We start from the raw sequence: 23281 nt of genomic DNA on the forward strand, positions 1-23281 counted from the left end.
GTCTGTAACCTCCTCTCCGGAACTATGTAAGCCACATTGAGCCTACAAACAGGTGGGAAAATGTGGGATCAAATTTAATAAATAAATAAATTCACTCTAAAACTGTATCCTTCTTATCTGTTCCCTTCTCCACTACTGCCAACTCCAGACTTCGCGCCTTCTGTCTCGCTGCACCCTACACCTGGAATAAACTTCCTGAGCCCCTACGTCTTGCCCCATCCTTGGCCACCTTTAAATCTAGACTGAAAGCCCACCTCTTTAACATTGCTTTTGACTCGTAACCACTTGTAACCACTCGCCTCCACCTACCCTCCTCTCCTCCTTCCTGTACACATTAATTGATTTGATTTGCTTACTTTATTTATTTTTTGTCTATTAGATTGTAAGCTCTTTGAGCAGGGACTGTCTTTCGTCTTGCCCCATCCTTGGCCACCTTTAAATCTAGACTGAAAGCCCACCTCTTTAACATTGCTTTTGACTCGTAACCACTTGTAACCACTCGCTTCCACCTACCCTCCTCTCCTCCTTCCTGTACACATTAATTGATTTGATTTGCTTACTTTATTTTTTGTCTATTAGATTGTAAGCTCTTTGAGCAGGGACTGTCTTTCTTCTATGTTTGTGCAGCGCTGCGTACGCCTTGTAGCGCTATAGAAATGCTAAATAGTAGTAGTAGTAGTAGTAGTATGTGGAATTCTCAGAGAGTCAAATTTCTAACTGTTAAAAATGGGAAGGAAAAAGCCTCTGAAACATTCAACTTGCTCAATAGATCTTACACCCATGACTAAAATATAATCATCGGCATAAAAAATCCTTCCCAAAACATCTAACAATAAAGCCAAAATTTATTGTTTACTTGATTTAATATACTGTCTTTATTGGAAGTCAAATCGAAGCAATGTACATTAAAATTAATAGAATTAAAAGCGAGCTTAAATTGAAACGGCGCCAACTGTTGCTTCTAGTATTCGAGTCTTGCCGTAGCTCCAACGATGGCCAGCATTTCACAGTTTATCGTGGCTTACTGCTTCTTCAGGGATCATCTGGAACATTTTGCACCCAAACTAACTCTTCTCAGTGGTCCACGAGGGTAGCAAGATTACGGAATCCCAAAGAGTAGAAAGATTCTGTGTAGATTCCCAAAGAGTAGCAAGATTCTGGAATCCCAAAGACTACTACTACTAGTACTTATCATTTCTATAGTGCTACTAGATGTAGGCAGTGCTGTACATTTGAACATGAAGAGACAGTCCCTGCTCGACAGAGCTTACAATCTAATTAGGACAGACAAGCAGGACAAATAAGGGATAAGGACAAAGAGTAGCAAAATTCCAGAATCCCAAAGAATAGCAAGATTCCATGCAGAATCCCTAGCAAGATTCTGGAATCCCAGAGTAGCAAGATTCTGGAATCCCAAAGACTACTACTACTAGTACTTATCATTTCTATAGTGCTACTAGATGTAGGCAGCGCTGTACACTAAACATGTAAGAGGCACTCCCTGCTCGACAGAGCTTACAAGCTAATCAAGACAGACAAACAGGACAAATAAGGGATAAGGACAAAGAGTAGCAACATTCCGGAATCCCAAAGAGTAGCAAGATTCTGGAACTTCAAAGTAAAGATTCTGGAACTCCAAAGAGTAGCAAGATTCCGTGCGGAATCCCAAAGACTACTACTGCTACTATTTATCATTTCTATAGCGCTACTCGACACAGTTTACAATCTAATCTACACAGACAAGCAGGACAAATAAGGGATAAGAGAATTACTAAGGTGATAATGATAAAACAGACATGGGCATTGAACAAGTGAATAGGAATTAAAGAGTCAAAAGCAGCCTCAAAATGGTGGGCATTTAGCCTAGATTTGAAGACGGCCAGAGATGGAGCTTGTCGTACCGGCTCAGGAAGTCTATTCCAGGCATATGGTGCAGCAAGATAAAAGGAACGGAGTCTGGAGTTAGCAGTGGACGGGTGCAGATAAGAGAGATTTACCCAGTGAACGGAGTTCCCGGGGAGGAATGTAGGGAGAGATAAGAGTGGAGAGGTACTGAGGAGCTGCAGAGTGAATGCACTTGTAAGTCAATAAGAGGAGTTTGAACTGTATGCGGAAACGGATGTGGTTAGTAAGTGCTAGACACACCCCTGATCTGTCCATGCTCCTCCCAGGTCCACACCCCCCTGCAGTTGTGCGTGTTGGATTCTGCGCACACAATTTGCAGAATACCAACTAAAGGCAATTAGCACGGATTATAGCCCATTACTGGTTGTTAAGTCTCTTCACTCCAGTTCTCCAAGCATCCAAACCCAAGTGCCAGCCTCATTTGACAGTTACAGGCACCACTGTGGGCAGAGTCAGATTATAGGTCAAAGACTGCAGAGGCTGGATTAACCTCTCACCCCTCAATAGGGTCCCTGAAGAGGATAGAAGCATGTTAGAAAAACCATAACATAAGAGATATCAGATCAGATCAATGGTCCATCAAGTCCAGCATTCTGTCTTCAAAAGTGGCCCATCCAGGTCCCTTGGAAGAAGTACCCAAGAAATCCGAAACGGAGATCTATACTCCCATTGAATTTCAGCCCCCAGCAGTTAAACGTAGAGTTCCCCATGCCCTACCTAGTTAAGAGCTGTGTTAGTGGCCTACTATGTCCTCCTGAAACTTGTCCACGTGTATTTGTAATCCCAGCTATCCTGCTAATAATGATCACATCACTAGGGAAGGAAGCTGGCACTGCCTCTGACCCGCATCACACCTGCTCTGAGGACAAATGGAAGACTTTAATTTCTAGTACGATAACATTTTTCACAAGCATTAAATTCAGCACAAAAGTATGAAAGATTCATTTCCTATTATGGTCTGTGCAAAAGAAAACCCCCCCAAAACATGAGACATCTAACCATAGAAAAATAAGCCCTGTTAGCTTTGTCTTCATTCACGGGAATTTTGAATTTTGACTTTGCCCTGCCATGACAGAAGATGTTTCTCTGGTTCCCTTCAGGTTGTTCTATGTAGTTTTTCTCTTCCTGCCTCTCATTATGAATAGGTGAAGGGCTCCATGCCAGGCTTTTAATGAAGCACAAGCCCTGTAATTAAAACAATCTGGCAATTTAAATGGCTCAGACTGGTGGCAAGCAGCTGTCACTTGAGAAAGATTAAATTAATTTATTACTTCTTGAGCCATTGCCAAGCCTGCCTGAAGTGCATTTAAGCTAAACTGAATAGAAGAACCAGTGTATTATAGTCACTGGAAAGACAGTAATATACTGGCAGACCTATATGGTGTAATGTGTCAATGAATGGTTAATTTAGGGCTTACCACTTGCTAAACAGAAAGTACCACCGGGCTACCGCAGCAGCCCAGCGGTACTTCCCTCTCCTAGCATGCCGTGTACCTAGCAGTAATCAGGCAGTGCGATGTGCTGCCCAGTTACCATCGGGTTAGCACGGGAATCCTTAACACCACCTCAATGGGTGGCAGTAAAGGCCCCCCTGAAATAGCATGTGCTTTACTTGCCACATGGATGTTTCCTGTAGGAAAGAGAGATTTCCCTTTTACCCGCTGCGGTAAAAGGGAGCCTTGGCGCGTGTGAAAAACACACGCTGACACCGCTGCAGGCCCCTCTTTGTAATGTACGATGTTGGGTGTGTTAGTATCACACATAATTCAGATGCTAGGACTTGGATTATAGAACTTGACTGATGTTGTGCACCTGATCTTGGATGGAATATTATATACATTTTTGTATACTATCAGGTGTTACCATCCAGCTTATTTTCGAAAGAGAAGGACGCCCATCTTTCGACACAAATCGGGATATGGGCGTCCTTCTCCCGCGGGCACCCAACTCAGTATAATCGAAAGCCGATTTTGGGCGCCCCCAACTGCAGTCCGTCGCGGGTACGACCAAAGTTCACGGGGGCATGTCGGAGGCGTAGTGAAGGCGGGACTGGGGCATGTTTATCGGCCGAGGAGAGATGGGCACCCTCGGCTGATAATGGAAAAAAGAAGAGCGTCCCTGGCAAGAATTTGGTCCGCTTTATTTGGTCCCTTTTTTTATAGGTCCAAGTCACAAAAAAGTGCCCGAACTGCCCAGATGACCTCCGGAGGGAATCGGGGATGACCTCCCCTGACTCCCCCAGTGGTCACTAACCCCCTCCCACCCTAAAAACAACTTTAAAAACTTTTTCTGCCAGCCTCTATGCCACCCTCAAATGTCATACTCCAGTCCATCGTAGCAGTATGCAGGTCCCTGGAGCAGTTTTAGTGGGTGCAGTGGACTTCAGGCAGGTGGACCCAGGCCCATCCCCCCCTACCTGTTACACTTGTGGTGGAAAATGGGAGCCCTTCAAAACCCACCCGAAACCCACTGTACCCACATGTAGGTGCCCCCCTTCACCCCTTAGGGCTATGGTAGTGGTGTATAGTTGTGGGGAGTGGGTTTTGGGGGGGATTTGGGGGGCTCAGCACCCAAGGTAAAGGAGCTATGTACCTGGGAGCAATTTGTGAAGTCCACTGCAGTGCCCCCAAGGGTACCCAGTTGGTGTCCTGGCATGTCAGGGGCACCAGTGCACTACGAATCCTGGCCTCTCCCATGACCAAATGCCTTGGAGTTGTTCGTTTTTGAGATGGGTGCCCTCGGTTTCCATTATCGGCGAAAACCGAGGGTGTCCATCTGTACAGCCGGTGATCTCAGCATTTAGGTCAACCATCTCTAATGTTGACCCAAATGTTGAGATTTGGGCGTCCCCAACCGTATTATCGAAACAAAAGATGGACGCCCATCTCGTTTCAAAAATATGGTCGGCCCTGCCCCTTCGTGGCGCCGTCCTCAGAGATGGGCGCCTTTAGAGATGGGCGTCCCCAATCGAAATGTGTGTGTAATAGCCTATAAATAATGCACACAGGATGGGTCTGATGGGCTCCTTATGAAGGCATTCAAGATTATTTGGGATAAGAAGCACATCTGTAGACCTTCTGCCTGATTTTCAAAGCAATCTAAACAGCTTGGAGAGGCTGCTGGCCGTTTAAATCGCTTGTCCCGGGGCTAAGTTCAAATATTCAGCCGCGCCGAGGGCCCCTTTTATAAAGCTGCGGCAAAAGGGAGCCTGCGCTGGCCCTTGTTTGTAACACGCGTAGAGGCCACCTTTTACCGCAGCGGGTAAAAGGCAGGGTCTGTTTTTTTCAGGAAATGGCCATGTGGCAAGTGAGGTATTTGTCACACAGCCATTACAGGGGTGGCGCACTTACCACCACCCATTGAGGTGGCGGTAAAGGCTCCGGCGCTAACCCGTCAGTAACCAGGCAGCACACGGCACTGCCCAATTACCGCCGGGTACAAACTGGCGCTACAAAAATAAAAATATTTTTGTAGCACTGGATATGATGCGCTGGGGGTGGGAACTACCGCCAGGCTGCTGCCATGGCCCTGAAAGCGTTCCTTCTGCTATGTCCCGCCTCCTCTGACACAACTTCCTGTGTCCATGTAGGTGAGACACAGCAGAGGAAACGCTTCCAAGGACAGCCAAAAGCAACTTCCTCTCCTTATCGACGCTACTGGCAGCCCGCAGACATGAAGGAGGACTGCCGAAGGGGAGGAGAGAAGGATGACAGCAATGCCGGACCACGGGGGAGGGGGGAAGAAGGGTATGAGATGTCAGCCTGTGTGCGGGGAGGGAGAGAGATGCCAGTAAACAGGCAAGGGGGAGCAGGGCCACCAAGAGACTGGGCCGGGCCCGGGGCAAGGCCGCCCCTGGGCCCCGCCCCCGAGGTTGTCACCGCCGCCCCCCCCCCCCAGGCCACTGCACCGCAGTCCCCACCCTCTCCCCTCGTCCGCCACCGGGCTTGGCCCCCTGCATTGAAATCATCGCAGCGCCTCACCTGTCACCTCTGTGACTGAGCGCAACAGCAACAGAACTGATTCGCCTCTCTTTGAGCCTTTCCTCCCTGTGTCCCGCCCTCACAAAAGTTACATCAGACGCGGGCAGGACACAGGGAAGGAGGGCCCGAAGGGAGGCCAATCCAATCTGCCGCTGCTGCGTTCAGCCACGGAGGTGACAGGTGAGGAGCTGTGATGATTTCAATGCGGGAGGCCTGGCCTGGTGGCTGACAGTCGACAAAGCCGAGGGTGGGTGAGACCGGGGACTGCGGCGCCGGGCCCCCCTTGGAGGCCTGGGCCCAGGGAATTTTGTCCCCCCATGCCCCCCCTCTTGGCGGCCCTGAGGGGGAGAAGGACAGAGATGGCAGACCACAGAGGCAGTGGCGGGGCCTTAAGATTGTTTGCCCTGGCCTGGGTCCAACTTTGTCGCTCGGTGGCCCTGAGTTAGCATAGCCGCAGCTATATGGACCACTATCCAGATGGTGGTCCATGCGCAGAGCTGCCAGGAATCTGGTTAGGGGCGATATTCAGTCTGCTAACCAGATAACTGTCCAGAGAAAGTTGGGCAGCAAAATGGTTGTCTAAACTTTAACTACTGTAAGTAACTATCCAGGGAGCAGGCTGAATATCTGGATTTCTTTTGACCACGTCAGCTGAATATCAGACGGAATCTGTAAAAGAAAAACAGAAAAAGGGATGGATAAGTAAGGGGAAGAGTGGGAAGACCCTGTCTGTCCTTTCAAACCAGTCTGTGCTAAGTTCAGGGGACCGATGAGAAGGGAGGGGTGAGATTTTGCAGATCAAATGTGTCAAAGGAGAACAGGAAAATTGCATTAGAGAGAAACATAAACCTTCCACTGTGGCTATTTTAGTATTGAAGGTCAGAGAGATGACAAAAATATCAGAGTTTTGTGATAAGACTATTCTCACGTTCTATAGTGTCAGAGTGATAAGAAAAAGCCCACGGTGGGTTTCGTAGATAAGTATTGCTATAGGCCACTGCCTTTGTCCTTCAGGTGTCTTTTGCTCTCAAAATAAATTCTTTCCTTCTGTCATCAGGAAAACCTCTTTTTTGTGATGGAATACCTTAATGGAGGAGATCTGATGTTTCACATACAAAACTGTCATAAATTTGACATTGACCGAGCAATGTGAGTATTCAGGGGGTGGGGGTGGGGGGGACCGTTCCAATTCTGTTTCACTTGCAGAGGAGGCACACGCATTTCAGGGAGAGATGAAAATCTAGGGGGGGAAAAAACAGACACAGAAACTTTGCCAACATGGAATCTACTGTATAGACAATGTAATAATCCCATGTGATAGGAATGTTTTTATCCATTTATCCTGTGTCAGGGGTTTATATATTACTTGATTGTTGGTATTAATTGTACCCAATTAATATTGCCTTTATTACCCTCAAGTGGCCCTGACAAGAAAAGCAAAGACCACTTAGCACATAGTATTTATTCTTATGTATTGTTAACCGTGTAAACTTGAAACAATACAAGGATATAAAAAATGATTCACCCCAGCCATGCGGATAGAATCTTTTATAGCAGAGCACTTCCTGTCTCAAAGAGCTTTTGCTTTAAAGGTCCTGTTTTGTCTTGTTTTGTATTTTTTTCCATTCTAGATGTTCAATACATAGTAACATAGTAGATGACGGCAGAAAAAGACCTGCACGGTCCATCCAGTCTGCCCAACAAGATAAACTCATATGTGCTACTTTTTGTGTATACCTTACCTTGATTTGTACCTGGCACTGACCCATGGTTTGGTGACATTTTTATGAACTGTCACATGCAGGACTTTGGTTCAATCCTCACAGTAAGCTTCTGTTCCTCAGGTCAATAGGGGGCTTTAAATACTCTGGCAGGTACAGTTATACCCCTCCATATATCAAAGTAGTAAATTTAATATGAATCGGAGAAACGTTTTCTTCACTCAATGTGTAATTAAACTCTGGAATTCGTTGCCAGAGAATGTGGTAACGGCAGTTAGCTTAGCGGGGTTTAAAAAGGTCTAGACGGCTTCCTAAAGGAAAAATCCATAGATCATTATTAAATTGACTTGGGGAAAAATCCACTGCTTATTTCTGGGATAAGCAGCATAAAATGTATTGAACCTTTTTAGGATCTTGCCAGGTATTTGTGACCTAGATTGACCGCTGTTGGAAACAGGATGCTGGGCTTGTTAGACCTTTGGTCTGTCCCAGTGTGGCAATACTTATGTGCCCTACTCTTTGAACTGTCAGTGGAGGAGGAAAGTCCAATCACCGAGTGACAGGGATGCTGAGTAGCTGACTCCAAGGAACATATGTGCGTGATCCACAGGAAAGCTCAGTCTGTTTCTCTCAGTCAGAGGACTCTCCCAGAGATGGCTGGGCTATACAGGAATTATTAGGAAAGGAATGGAGAACAAAACAGAGAATATTATAATGCCTTTATATTACTCCATGGTGCAGCTTCACCTCAAATATTGTGTGAGTGCAATTCTGGTCACCTTATCTCAAAATGATATAGCAGAATTAGAAAAGATACAGAGAAGGGCAACCAAAATGATAAAGGACATGGGATGACTTCCCAATGAGGAAAGTTTAAAGAGTCCCAGGACGTTTCAGCTTGGAGAAGAGACGGCTGAGGGGAGGTGTGATAGAGGTCTATAAAATAATGAGGGGAGTGGAACAGACAGAGGCAAATCACGTTTTCTCTTTCCAAAAATACAAGGACTAGGAGGCACGCAATGAAGCTATTAATTAGTCAATTTTAAACAAACCGTAGAAAATATTTCTTCACTCAATGTGTAACTAAACTCTAATTTGTTGCCAGAGAATGTGGCAAAAGCAGTTAGCTTAGCAGAGTTTATAAAAAGGTTTGGGTAATTTCCTAAAAGAAAAGTCTATAAGTCATTATTAAAATGGACTTGGGGAAAATCCACTGCTTATTTCTAGGATAAGTATTTTACTCTTTTGGGATCTTTCCAGGTACTTGTGACCTGGATTGGCCACTGTTGGAAATAGGGTAGTGGGCTTGATGGACCTTCGGTCTGTCCCAGTATTGCAACGCTTATTATGTTCTTATACTCCCACAGGGGTTCCTCAAAGTACCTAAATGGAAATACTCAGCTACAGAACTGTCACCTTTTTCTTTACATATGTAGCCCTGTTCCCTGATTGAACGAGGCTGTGGGTGGTCTCTGGGGTGGATGCACATGTTAAGGAGGTATGTGTCCCATTCAGCTTCAGTGTGCAGCATATTTTTATTATCCATCTTTCCAGGTAATTTATATGCCAAGTGAATTTTTATTCACAAAAATGTTAGAAAATTAGGAAACATGTAGCCCCTCCCCCATTTATCTCCTGGAAATTGCCATAGAGCACTGTCACATACAGTTTGCCTGTCATATCCTGCTGTAAGAAGAATGGTGGTCTAGGCCATGTTTTCATTGTCACTGTGAGGTGTGACCCCACCGTTCCCTCTAAGCTGAGTGGGAGTCCTCCACCTACAGCCCTGCCAGTGGGGGGTGCTGTTACACTATCGCCTTTCCAATGGTGAGGGACAGGCAAGCTCTGCAGGACTCCAAGGAACCAGCTTATTCCTAGTAATTGAAAACACAACATTGAAGTACTGCCCTCCACTGGCAGCAATGCAGCTGGAGGACTGTCGCTGAACTTAGAGGGAACGGTGGGTATGACCTGCCCCTTCTATTTATTGATTTATTTGCATTTGTATCCCACATTTTCCCACCTATTTGCAGGCTCAATGTGGCTTACAGAATCCTGTTATGGCATTGTCATTCCAGAATATCAGATACTATTGGTGATCTAGAAGGTTGGGTATGGGAAAAGAGAGAATTGGGTTGGATGAGGATAGATGAAAGACTTTTCTACAGGGGTGTGTTAGCGAAGTGATTTAGTGAGGTTATGGGTTCTCTTTGTAGGCCTTGTTGAATAGATATGTCTTCAGAGATTTGCGAAAGTCGGTTATTTCGTCGATAGTTTTCAAGGCAGTAGGTAGAGAATTCCACAACTTCGTGCTCATGTACGAAAAGGTAGTTGCATGTATCGGCTTGTATTTTAGTCTTTTACAGCTGGGGAAGTGTAGATTATGAAATTTGCGGGATAATCGTTTGGCATTTCTGGGAGGCAGGTCTACGAGATTTAGCATGTAGGTTGGGGCATCTGCGTGGGTGGTCCAGTTTTTCATGGTGAGAATTCTGTAATCTGAGCTCTTGTTTCTACTTATACATTGGAGGCACCTTGGACACTGTCAGCCTGACCGATAGCCCACATTACTCTGGTGATAGTCTGTACCCCATAATTAAGATAAAGCTGGTTCTGAGTGAGATATGGGTAGCTTATGATTTTTGCCAGTTTCTGCCTTTGCATTTTCCTACGCTTTTATTCCAGTAAAGGATTTTGTTTTTCATCTCTTCCTATTATGTTAAGGTGCTCCGTGTTTTTATTAACAAATTCATAAGTCATTTGAAAAAAAAAAAAGAGAAAACCAGACCCTTGTCTTGAGCTATTAATCAAGAAGCATAAGATAAATCGAAACAGATAAATTCTATTGAATTCTCTTTCAGGTTTTATGCTGCTGAAATTGTCTGTGGTCTTCAGTTCCTCCATTCCAAGGGGGTAGTTTACAGGTAACTGATACCCGATGGTTCACTTGCTGGGTTATTATTTGAGAAAAGGCTTGCAACAAATTTCAGAGCTGCCAAGGGGACCAACCTCCTATGAAGGAGATTTAGGACCCAACCAACCTTGCCCATAACTCTGCCCAGTCCCATCCACAACTCCTCCCAGCCCTGCCCACAGCGGCACCAGGAGAGGAGGAGGACCTTCCTAAAAAGTCAGCGCCTACTGCCATTGGTCCTGCTACAGCAGGAGATGTTTTAGGAAGGCCTGTCCTGCTGCCGCTGGAAGGGGAGGCTACCGCTCTTCCCTTTGATGGTTGTACCTAAAGCCAAGAAGGTTTGTATTTAGTAGAGGTGACCTGAGTCAAACAAAAGTCAGTATATTTTTAGTAGGTCCCCAAAGAGCTGCGTCCAGTTCTCAGTCACAGGTACCTGCAGACAGTCTCAGCTTCTGTGTGATAGGTAAGTTTTTTCTTTCTTTCTTCTTCTTTTTTTTATGCAGAGATCTGAAGTTAGATAATGTTCTGCTGGACCAAGAAGGACACATCAAGATCGCAGACTTTGGGATGTGCAAAGAGAATATGTTTGGCAATGCTAAGACCTGCACTTTCTGTGGGACGCCAGATTACATAGCTCCAGAGGTGGGTATCAGGTGCCCAGCCAACATTCACATGCTGTTCCCACAGAAACAAAACATTGTCCCAGATTTATCCATGCCATGACTTTTCTTTGGTTCCTCAGCAAAGCATTTGGGGCTCCTACCTGCTTAAATTGCTTGTGCCCGCCCAGCCACCAATATTCAGTGGTACTCACCAGTCATGTCCCCAAGTGGACAGGTCAAGTACATTATAGATGGCAGAGCTTGGGAGGAGCTGACACAATATTCAGTATCGGCTCCCACATAGCGAACTGGGCATTGAATATTGCCCAGATCCACATAACTTCTGGCACTGGCTGACACATGGTACAGTGTCCTCCCTTCCCTCCCATCCCCTGTCAAGGTCGCCTTACACCGCACCTTGCTAACTTCCCCCTACATTTTTAAAGGCACACTAAAAAAAACTGGATGTGTACTAATGAATGTCCAACCCTACAAGACAGCATCTTGAGATACGAAGGAACCGTAAACCCTCCATCTTACTTCCCTCTGTCATCCGTTACCTTCCGTACATGAATCTGATGATCTGACATTAGTGGTTAAGAAAGAATTTGTCAAGGCTATTGCCTAAATGCTTAGTTAGAACAGGCATGTGGGATCTCTTTGGGGAAGAGGAGATAAGAGGATGATATGGATGGGCCAGATGGCCTTTATCTGCCGTCATTTTCTATGTTTCTATAGGATATGAAGGCCAAAATGTCATTTTGATTAGTTCTGTGTGTTGTTTATGGGACTTTTACATTTATTTAGATTTTTAAAATTGTTTTCATTTCAGGGCAGTGTCATTGACAATGCACACTAGACAGAAAATTTGGTTTGGTATTTTTTTCGCCTGTCATTTGAGTTAAAAAGTTATACTAAATGAATGTGCGTCTCTAATGCCTACTTCACTTGTGCCCCTGGATCCTTCAGATTTTACTGGGACAGAGGTACAATGTTTCCGTTGACTGGTGGTCATTTGGTGTTCTACTCTATGAAATGCTGATTGGCCAGTCGCCTTTCCATGGCCAAGATGAAGAAGAGCTGTTCCAGTCGATCCGCATGGATGATCCTTTCTACCCCCGCTGGCTCAACCAGGATGCAAAGGACATTTTAGTCCAGGTAAGAAAAGGGAAAGGGACTTTCTATGGATTTTACAACTACTTTAAAGCGGTTTACATAGTATATACAGGTGCGTATTTGTGCCTGGGGCAATGGAGGGTTAAGTGACTTGCCCAGAGTCACAAGGAGCTGCAGTGGGAATCGAACTCAGTTCCCCAGGATCAAAGTCCACTGCATTAACCACTAGACTACTCCTCCACTCATTCCACCAATAAGAGCCAACCTCATCAGTGATGTCACAATGGCTTGATTGCCCGATACTTGGCTCACTTCTGATATTGTGATGTCATAAGGGAAAGGGAAATGGGACTTGATATACCGCCTTTCTGAGGTTTTTGCAACTACATTCAAAGCGGTTTACACATTTTCAGGTACTTATTTTGTACCAGGGGTAATGGAGGGTTAAGTGACTTGGCCAGAGTCACAAGGAGCTGCAGTGGGAATCGAACTCAGTTCCCCAGGATCAAAGTCCACTGCATTAACCACTAGGCTACTCCTCCACTCATTCCACCAATAAGAGCCAACCTCATCAGTGATGTCACAATGGCTTGATTGCCCAATACTTGGCTCACTTCTGATATTGTGATGTCATAAGGGAAATGGGACTTGATATACTGCCTTTCTGAGGTTTTTGCAACTACATTCAAAGCGGTTTACATATATTCAGGTACTTAATTTGTACCGGGGCAATGGAGGGTTAAGTGACTTGTCCAGAGTCACAAGGAGCTGCAGTGGGTATCGAAGCCAGTTCCCCAGGATCAAAGTCCACTGCATTAACCACTAGGCTACTCCTCCACTCATTCCACCAATAAGAGCCAACCTCATCAGTGATGTCACAATGGCTTGATTGCCCGATACTTGGCTCACTTCTGATATTGTGATGTCATAAGGGAAAGGGAAATGGGACTTGATATACCGCCTTTCTGAGGTTTTTGCAACTACATTCAAAGCGGTTTACACATTTTCAGGTACTTATTTTGTACCAGGGGTAATGGAGGGTTAAGTGACTTGGCCAGAGTCACAAGGAGCTGCAGTGGGAATCGAACTCAGTTCCCCAGGATCAAAGTCCACTGCATTAACCACTAGGCTACTCCTCCACTCATTCCACCAATAAGAGCCAACCTCATCAGTGATGTCACAATGGCTTGATTGCCCAATACTTGGCTCACTTCTGATATTGTGATGTCATAAGGGAAAGGGAAATGGGACTTGATATACCGCCTTTCTGAGGTTTTTGCAACTACATTCAAAGCGGTTTACACATTTTCAGGTACTTATTTTGTACCAGGGGTAATGGAGGGTTAAGTGACTTGGCCAGAGTCACAAGGAGCTGCAGTGGGAATCAAACTCAGTTCCCCTGGATCAAAGTCTGCTGCACTAACCACTAGGCTACTCCTCCACTCATTCCACCAATAAGAGCCAACCTCATCAGTGATGTCACAATGGCTTGATTGCCCGATACTTGGCTCACTTCTGATATTGTGATGTCATAAGGGAAAGGGACTTGATATACCGCCTTTCTGAGGTTTTTGCAACTACATTCAAAGCGGTTTCCATATATTCAGGTACTTATTTTGTACCAGGGGCAATGGAGGGTTAAGTGACTTGCCCAGAGTCACAAGGAGCTGCAGTGGGAATTGAACTCAGTTCCCCAGGATCAGAGTCCGCTGCACTAACCACTAGGCAAGGGACAAGAAGGGCAATGGTTCTCCTTCTTTATGCTTCTGTCCCCTTTGCCCCCATAAAGCTAACCACACATTGCTAAAGAGATGTTGAAAATGTACTATGTACCTTAACAGCACCCTTGCTGTAATCAGGGGCGTATCTGCGTGGGGCCACAGGGGCCTGGGCCCCCGCAGATTTCGCCCTGGCCCCCCCTCCCGCCGCCAGCCCTCCCCCGCTGCCGTTTCTTACTTTTGCGCCGAGGTCCGCTTCCTCCTGCGCCTTTAAAAATATTTCTTCAGCTGGCGGGGGACCCCAACCCCCGCCAGCCAACTGTGACGTCTTTCAAGTTCTTCGTCCGCCGTCAGACTCCGAACTGGATTCAGCTGCTCAACTCCAGCATGTCGGCCACGGCGGACGAAGAACTTGAAAGACGTCACCTCGGGTTGGCTGGCGGGGGTTGGGGTCCCCCGCCAGCTGAAGAAATATTTTTAAAGGCGCAGGAGGAAGCGGACCTCGGCGCAAAAGTAAGAAACGGCAGCGGGGGAGGGCTGGTGGCGGAGGGGGGTGGAGAGAGTCGTTGGTGGCGGTGGGGGGGGTCAGGTAATGGCGGCGGGGGGGGTCGGTGGCAGCTGGGGGGGGGCTAAAATGTGCCCCCTCCCTCTAGCTCTGGCCCCCCCCCTACCGCCGGAGGCTAGATACGCCTCTGGCTGTAATCATAGAATAAGGCCTCTGAATGAGATTGTTTTGTGTACCATGACAAGAATGAACCTTACTCATAAGCCACATTAAATTGAGTATTATCTCAATCTCTCAAATGTATAGCTAGTGCCCACCCAAATTTCTGCATTGTTCCAAAGACACCTTCCTTCTAGAGTTTATATGGTGTGATATGTAAACACAATCCGGATGAAAAAATATGATAGATATGATAGAGGTCTATAAAATAATGAGTGGAGTTGAACGGGTAGATGTGAAGCGTCTGTTTACGCTTTCCAAAAATACTAGGACTAGGGGGCATGCGATGAAGCTACAATGTAGTAAATTTAAAACGAACCGGAGAAAATATTTCTTCACTCAACGTGTAATTAAACTCTGGAATTCGTTGCCAGAGAATGTGGTAAAGGCGGTTAGCTTAGCGGAGTTTAAAAAAGGTTTGGACGGCTTCCTAAAGGAAAAGTCCATAGACCATTATTAAGTTGACTTGGGGAAAAATCCACTGCTTATTTCTGGGATAAGCAGCATAAAATGCAATGAACTTTTTTAGGATCTTGCCAGGTATTTGTGACCTGGATTGGCCACTGTTGGAAACAGGATGCTGGGCTCGATGGACCTTTGGTCTTTCCCGGTATGGCAATACTTATGTACTTATGACATTTAGCACTATTTAACTGGCCAGGAGTGGCTTCTGGCCAGTTAAATAGCATTTAGCCAGTTAACCGCTACTCTTGTATCCCTGCCTCTGTCACCTCCCACCCTCAGGCTTCCACAAACATGGGATGGATCACTCTATCTACCCTGATAACAAAAGTATGAGGAGCTGGGCAGAATCTTAACACCACATCTAGGTTGCATGCAAAGAGAGGACAGTTCTGAGGGTTCTTCTGTGTAGTGCGGAAGGATGACAGTGTGATGACTGGATTAGAAGTCATGAGGGTTTTTCTTTTTTTTCTAATGTGAAAACTTGTACAGCTTTTCGTCAGAGAGCCGGATGGGAGGCTGGGTATAAAGGGGGACATCCGACAACATGCCTTCTTCCGCGAGATTAACTGGGAGGCCTTGGAACATCGGGAGATGCAGCCGCCCTTCAAGCCCCAAGTGGTAAGAATCAGTCCTGTTGGTTTTGTGTCAGTGGTTTCGTGTGATTTCCTTCAGGAGGCATCAAAGTTTCCATTTAAATAGGAGAAACGAACTTATAAAAGAGCAGAAAACATTGTCTCTATGAATCCTAATCTCTGAACGCCTCATTTAGGGGCCTAGGAAAACAATAAAAACTCTATATTGCATGGAAAGATTTTTTTTCAACAGTTGTAGTAAATCCCCTCTACTGGTGAAAGATAAAACACAACTGAAGAAAGTTAAGGGAGAAACCCCAACTTGGCAGTAGGACTGCCTCTATTTTATGGGTCAGCAAAGCTGCCATCGCACGACCAGAAAGGTCACTGGTTTGCTATTGAGACAGACATGGGGAAGCAACTGATTGCCCCAGGATTGGTAGCATGGAATGTTGTTACTAATTGGGTTTGGTGACCTGGCTTAGCCACTGTTTGGAAACAGGATACTGGGCTAGATGGACCATTGGTCTGACCCAGTATGGCTACTCTTATGTTCTTATATTATGTTCTTATTTGGGGTTCTGAATGGAATCTTGGTACTCTTTGGGGTTCTACATGGAATGTTGCTACTATTTGGGATTCTGAATGGAATCTTGCTGCTGTTTGGGGGTTCTACATGGAATGTTTGGGTTTCTGCCAGGTACTTGTGACCTGACTTGGCCACTCTTTGGAAACAGGATACTGGGCTAGATGGACCATTGGTCTGACTCAGTATGGCTACTCTTATGTTCTTATATTTCTTCACATACGTTCATAGCTTCCATGACCATTGATGCTTTGATGTCCCCATGCATACCCCCACCCTCCCACTCTGTCAGACTGTCAAAGTAATGCTTTGATGTTTCTCTTATATATACTATCTGCTACCACATTTGCTTATTTCCGATCTGACTAAGAAGGGCAACCTTCAAAAGCTAATCAAGAAATGTATTAAGTTATGTCCAATAAAAAAGGTATCATCTTATTTTCTTATCCATGTTTTATTTTGTTTGATTTCTATTCATGACCATTGAGAAATCCATGACAAATTCTGGTCCTCAATGTTCTAACATAGGAACATCTATAAAAAGGAAATAATGTCCACCCCGAGTCCTTCCCCTATCTGTTGCCTCTTAATTTAATGTCAACAGACAGGAAAAATTCAGTAACCAGTTAACCAAATGCTATCCGAATGAGAGGAGCAAAAATGGTCCATGTTCTCTGTCGCATATCATTTTCTCATCTTTTAAATGACAGCCCCTAAATAAGTCCTCTTCTCTGCCCTCCATTCCCGTTAGATCTCTTGTGTAAGCGATCAAAAAGAACTTCACCATTACGCTCATCTTTCACAACTATAACAAGTGCAGCACACTCCCTGAACACCAAAACTATAGGTTTTCTCAGCCCCTCTTTACCCCGGGGGTCTTCCTCCTGGTTGGAGATATTTTCAGGCCTCTGTCCTGCCCTCCTTCCTGAGAGGCAGGCAGTGGCAGCAAAAGTACAAAATCAGCAAACTGAATAAAATTTACTGGGAGGCCAGGGATGCATCTGATTAGCATCTCTCCTCTGCACCTGGGTGATAGGACTTTCATACAGTTTAAGCTCTTTCCTCTCTTCTCTCCAATATAAGTAATGGTGTTTACCTTCGTCCCCTTGGTGGCACTAGGCCCTTGTTGAACGTGGCTCTCCTGGACCATACCACCTTGTCTGTGGTCTCCTCTATCCTTCAGAATCTTCTCTTTCCTTAGTCAAGCGTATCCGGGTTAGACTGTTTGCTTTCTGCAAAGTTTTAGCCTGGACAATTACCTGTAGAAAACGGCACCCTGCTCCACTGGGCCTCAGCCTTGGGCTCAAATATTCAATCCTTTTCCTCCTCCTTCTCTTTGGACTACTTGAGGGAAGAAGACTCTTGGCACTGGCTTGCCAGCCCTTTTATTCTTCCCTCCAAAATGTGCAAGGGGAAGCCTCCTGTCCCTTGACTGACGGTGAGACATTCTCTCTGTTGCACCGCACCATACAGAGCTCTAACTAGGATCAAGGACTCATCTTCCTCCTTTTGAGCAGTAGAAAGAGCCACTTTTCAGACCTCTGTTACACATGCTAACCTACAAATTAATGTTAAATTTGTGTTAAAATGAGTGTATGGAATAAACCGATACAAGTCAGAAAATCAGGAAAATATCCCAAAATGAGCTGAAAATGAACCACATTCTGTGCCTTTACCATGTATTTATTAATTGTCCTGTCATTCACTCGAAATGTTGTTTTTTTTTCACTTGACCTGATTACGGTTTAGACTTGATCTGATTGGGTTTTCTCTTTCTAACTTTTCTTCAAGAAATCAGCAAGCGACTGCAGCAACTTTGACAAGGAGTTCCTGAATGAGAGGCCGCGGCTTTCGTATGCCGATAGGACGCTTATTAACAGCATGGACCAACACATGTTCCAGAACTTTTCATTTGTGAACCCCAAGATGGAGAGAATCTTATCCTGAAATACACTCCCGCCCACCTCTGTCCCCTACTCCCATCCACACCACTGCAAATAAAAGAAACACCCATTCTTGGACGGGACGAATTAATGACACGTAGACCAAAACTTGTTCCCACCTCTCCACCGTCACTGGTATAACCAGAGAGAGAAACAGACTACAAGGACAAGCTGTGACTTGAATATGACATTTTTTTTTAGACCAACCGTGCTGAGTATTTAATTTATACTTTTATATAGTATGTACTATTTTTCACGTTAAAATCCTGCTCAAAGCAGTAGGCGATCATTAAAAAAATAGACCCTTGCAGTGGAAGAAATGGAGGTCTTCATCGGTAAGCAAAGAATAAAAGAAAGGAACGGAACTCCGCAGATCAAATGAGCAACCTAGGAAGCAGAGACAACCAAAAAGTGGCCATGAAAAGCTGACGAGAAACGTTTATTGATAAAACAGTGACCCAAAATGGCTGTTGTTTTGTCACATTGTCTTCTTCAGAGGTCTAACAATTGTGTGCGTCAAGTAACAATGAAGATCATAAGCTGCTGGGTGCAAAACGCATCGCCTTAGAGTTTCCTGAAATCGTTGAGTAAAGAGACAGCAGTGAGAGTGGATGCTTGTATTTGTCACCACTGTTTTATGACTGTTGGACCCCTGACACAGACAATTCGCCGAAACACAGCCATATCAAGTTTCAACATTTCTCTTCAGCTTTTCATTTGCTTCTCTTTGGCTGTTTCCACTTTATGCATTGTCAGTCTTCATCGGTGAGACATACAGAGAGTTCTGCAGCAACAGGAAACGTTTTCCGCCTACCTCTCTCCTGCAGACTTTTGAGACACACGTTTCATCCGGGAAAACTTCCGGAGAGAAAAAAAATCCCAGGACTTAGATCTTTAAAAAAAGTGTGAAGAGTTCTCTCTGGATATAGTCTGACACCTCTTCTCACAACTGGTGCACGTTGACATTATTCAGAAGGCCTTTAATTAACAAGTCGGCATGCCACTGCTCAATATAATGGACGCAGTTCTCAGGTTTTGTCCTCATTACACAGAAGATAGTTTTTGTAATTATTAGTTAACCGTACAGCCAACAGAATACAGAAGTCATTTGGACTAGCAATTGTATATATTAAATAAAACATATTTTAATTGTCTTTGTGCCCTCTTTGGGCTTCCATTAAGAGAGAACCAGTGGAGGCGGGGCCGCTTGATGGCACAGTCACAGAGCTGCCATGTGGGAGACTGAGGTTTGAGGCCTGGCTCATCGGGTTGGAAGGGGCTGGGAGCCTTGCTGAGATAGTGATCATGGCTGGGGTACCTTCTCTTACATGAGCACGCAGATACAGAATGCACTACCTACAGACCTGAAAACAATTGAAGAAATAACCAACTTTCGCAAATCTCTGAAGACATGCTTCTTCAACAAGGCCTACAAAGCGAATCCATAGCTTCACCAGTCCACCACACCAACCCGATCAGTTACGAAAGCCCACCTCAATACCTACCCTTCAATACATCCCTTTGTTCTTCCCTTACTCAATCTCCGCACTTTACTAATTCTATCTGACATCCTACTACTACTACTACTTAACATTTCTAGAGCGCTACTAGGGTTACGCAGCGCTGTACAAATTAATAACTAAGGAATGTTAATAACATCCTTATATATGTTATATATATATTATATATGTTAATATATTTATTTATTTATTTATTTATTTATTACTTATATCCCACATTTTCCCACTCATGCAGGCGCAATGTGGCTTACAGAGAATTAAATAAGAGTACAAAGTTAAAAGCTTAGGCAAGCATAAAAGAAGCAAATAGGAGGGGAGAAACTAACAGCGTGAACTAGGCAGGGTAAGGGACAAGGGATGCATCAATCAACATGGTAAGTTGAGGGGTAAGTCTTAGCAAAGAGGAATGTCTTTAACAACTTCTTAAAAAGGGCATGGTCCACTTGAGCTTTAAGGTGACGAGGTAACGTATTCCAGTGTTTGGGACTCCAATAACGGAAGGACGAGGCGAAGATTTTCTTGTACTTGACACCCTTACAATTCGGAAAATGGAGGTGGAGATAGGACCGAGCAGCAGGGTTGGCATTTCTAGGCGGAAGGTCGATCAAGGGGAGCGTGTAATCCGGGGCAGCCCCATAGATGATTTTATGTGTTAGGGAGCAGATCTTAAAAGCAATGCGCTCCTGTACAGGAAGTACAATAAAGTATAATATATATATTATATATGTTAATAATTATATGTTAATATTATATATGTTAATAATTAATAATAAATTAATAACATCCTGGAATGTTAATGTCATAACAAAACTCTGTAAGCCACATTGAGCCTGCAAATAGGTGGGAAAATGTGGGATACAAATGCAATAAATAATAATAATAATATACACATAAACAGACCCCCTCTCCACCCCCACCCCAATATTTACCCCGCAGCAGTCAGCAGTATTTAAACACCAGGCCACCGCTAGTTTTTTTTTAATCTCCAGATATTAAACATACCTGGATACCAGAGATAAATATCTGGGTGTAAAGTATATCAAACGCATTACTCTCTTCACTTGCCAGCACTTATCTGGGTACTACTGATACTCAAACTATTATTGTATTGTACTATATTAGTATATTTCTACTCCACTTTTAAAGCAAATTGGAAAGCAGATTACGGCAATAAAACTTCTGCATTCAGAAGGAATTTACATACAATCATATGATCAATACATTAAAAAGTAAAGAATATACATAATTCCGATTAAAACTTACAAATCCTACTCAAAAAAAAAAACAAAAAAGTTTTTAAAAATTTTCTAAATAAAAATGTGAATTAATCTGCCGCATATTAACAGGTAAACTGTTCCAAAACCTTATGCTTTGAAAGTCAGCTGATTGCTCTCTAATAGATTTATGATTTACTCCTCTTAAAGAAGGAAAATCTGACTCTAGTCGTTGGTTACTTCTTGAATGGAGTCTGCTGCTGATAACTACCTGGAAAAAGTTAGGACTGTCTTTTCCGGTTCTAACTTTATCTGGGTCGGCACTCTGTGAGATATTTTTCTATTGCGTTTCCCTGGCGATCCTAAGCTATTTCGATCTAAGGGGACCTTTTACTAACGGGTTGCCGCACAGCAACCCGGAACTACTGCCGGCCCAGCGCGCACCAGGGGCGTAGCCAGACCTCGGGGGAGGGGGGTCCAGAGTCCAAAGTGTGGGGAGGCGCATTTTAGGCTGCCTCCCCCGCAAGGTACCTTGGCTGGTGGGGGTCCCCAACCCCCCCGCCAGCTGAAGTGTTTATCTGTCCCGCGCTGGTCTCAAACTTGCTTCCTCTCCTGTTTTCAGCGCGCCGTGCACTGCACGCTCATTTTCATGAAACTGAGCATGAGCGAGCATGCTCACTTTCATTAAAACGAGAGCATTCACGGCGCGACTGGAAACAGGAGAGCAGGCAAGTGCGACACCAGCGCGGGACAGATAAACGCTTCAGGTGGCGGGGGGTGGATTCGGGGGCCCCAGAGCCCATTTGGGGGGCCCAAGCCCCCGTGGCTCACCATAGCTACACCACTGGCGCACAGCATTTCCGGTGCTACAGAAAATCAGGTCTGATTTTTTTTAGCGCAGGGGTTACCTAGCAGTAATCGGGTAGTACCACATGCACCCTGGTTACCGCTGGGTTAGCGGGGAAGTCCTTACCCGCCACTTCAGTGGGTAGCAGTAAGTGCTTCCCCCAAAATGGCCGCACAGCAAGTGCGAACTTACCACACGGCCATTTCTTTTTTCCACCTTTTTACCCTCTGCAGTAAAAGGGGACTCTGTGGACAGCAGAAACTCATACTGCCGCTGGCGCAGGGCCTCTTTTACCGCAGCTTAGCAAAAGGGACCCTAAGACAGCAGGCATCCGTTATTTGGAATTCTTTACCATCTCATATTAGAATATTAAAATATTATTAAGGGCCCTGATTACTAAAGTGCACTAGCGTTTCTATAAACGCTGGAGACACCCATATATTCTAATGGGTGTCTCTAATTTTTAGTGTGCGCACCTATAACGTGGCTTAGTAAACAGGGCCCTTAGGTTTTTTGAAAATCATCGAATTCTTTAGAGGCAAGATGTTAAAGTCAAATATTTTATTTTATTATGTATTTCCCAGGAATAACTTGGCTTCATCTTTTGAAATCCATGTAGAACTTTACAGTGTCTGTGGAATATAAGGCCATTTGTTATTTATAATTTAATTTGTAATTTGCAATGTACTATAAATGTAATCGCGATATTTGGTTAGCAGACCGAATACCAGCGCTAACCCCGCAGATTCTGCATATGCCACACAAAATTGTGTACACAAATTTGGGTACGTCCACACTTTGAGGGCCCCTTTTACCAAGCTGCAGCAAAAGGGGGCCTGCGCTGGTGTCAGTGCGTGTTTTTCACATGCCGAGGCTCCCTTTTACCACAGCAGGTAAAAGGGAAGTGTCTCTTTCCTGCAGGAAATGGCCATGCGGCAAGTACAGAATGAAATCTCTATAGACCTAGAGGATGTAATGGGGCAATTTGACAAATTGAAAAGTAGCAAATCTCCTGGACCTGATGGTCTTCATCTCAGAGTACTGATAGACCTGAAAAATGAACTTGCAGAACTATTGTTAGTAATATTTAATTTATCCTTAAAATCGAGGGTGGCCAATGTAACGCCAATTTTTAAAAAAGGTTCCAGAGGAGATCCGGGAAATTATAGACCAGTGAGTCTTACGTCGATGCTGGGCAAAATGGTAAAGACTATTATAAAGAACAAAATTACAGAGCATATTCAAAAGCGTGGATTAATGAGACAAAGTCAACATGGATTTAATGAAGGGACATCTTGCCTCACCAATCTATTACATTTCTTTGAAGGGGTGAACAAACATGTGGATGAAGGTGAGCCGGTTGATATTGTGTATCTGGATTTTCAGAAGGCATTTGACAAAGTACCTCATGAAAGACTCCAAAGGAAATTGGAAAGTCATGGGATAGGAGGTAG

The 23281-nt window shown here is 44.7% G+C and overlaps 1 protein-coding gene across 2 annotated transcripts in view; it reads left to right on the forward strand.

Moving 5' to 3' along the window:
- The window catches only part of PRKCQ (protein kinase C theta), a 52887-nt gene extending 33557 nt beyond the window's left edge, over positions 1–19330 (forward strand). For both annotated transcript variants that reach the window (XM_030216078.1, XM_030216077.1), the window contains exons 11-16: positions 6943–7034; positions 10468–10530; positions 11024–11162; positions 12092–12280; positions 15635–15763; positions 18095–19330. In XM_030216078.1, the coding sequence (XP_030071938.1) occupies positions 6943–7034; positions 10468–10530; positions 11024–11162; positions 12092–12280; positions 15635–15763; positions 18095–18250 (768 nt within the window). In that variant the 3' untranslated portion in view covers positions 18251–19330. The remainder of the gene's footprint in view (positions 1–6942; positions 7035–10467; positions 10531–11023; positions 11163–12091; positions 12281–15634; positions 15764–18094) is intronic.
- The last annotated feature ends 3951 nt before the right edge of the window (positions 19331–23281 follow it).

This window comes from Microcaecilia unicolor, chromosome 10 (assembly GCF_901765095.1).
Source record: "Microcaecilia unicolor chromosome 10, aMicUni1.1, whole genome shotgun sequence".
In the NCBI taxonomy this organism is placed as follows: Eukaryota; Metazoa; Chordata; class Amphibia; order Gymnophiona; family Siphonopidae; genus Microcaecilia; species Microcaecilia unicolor.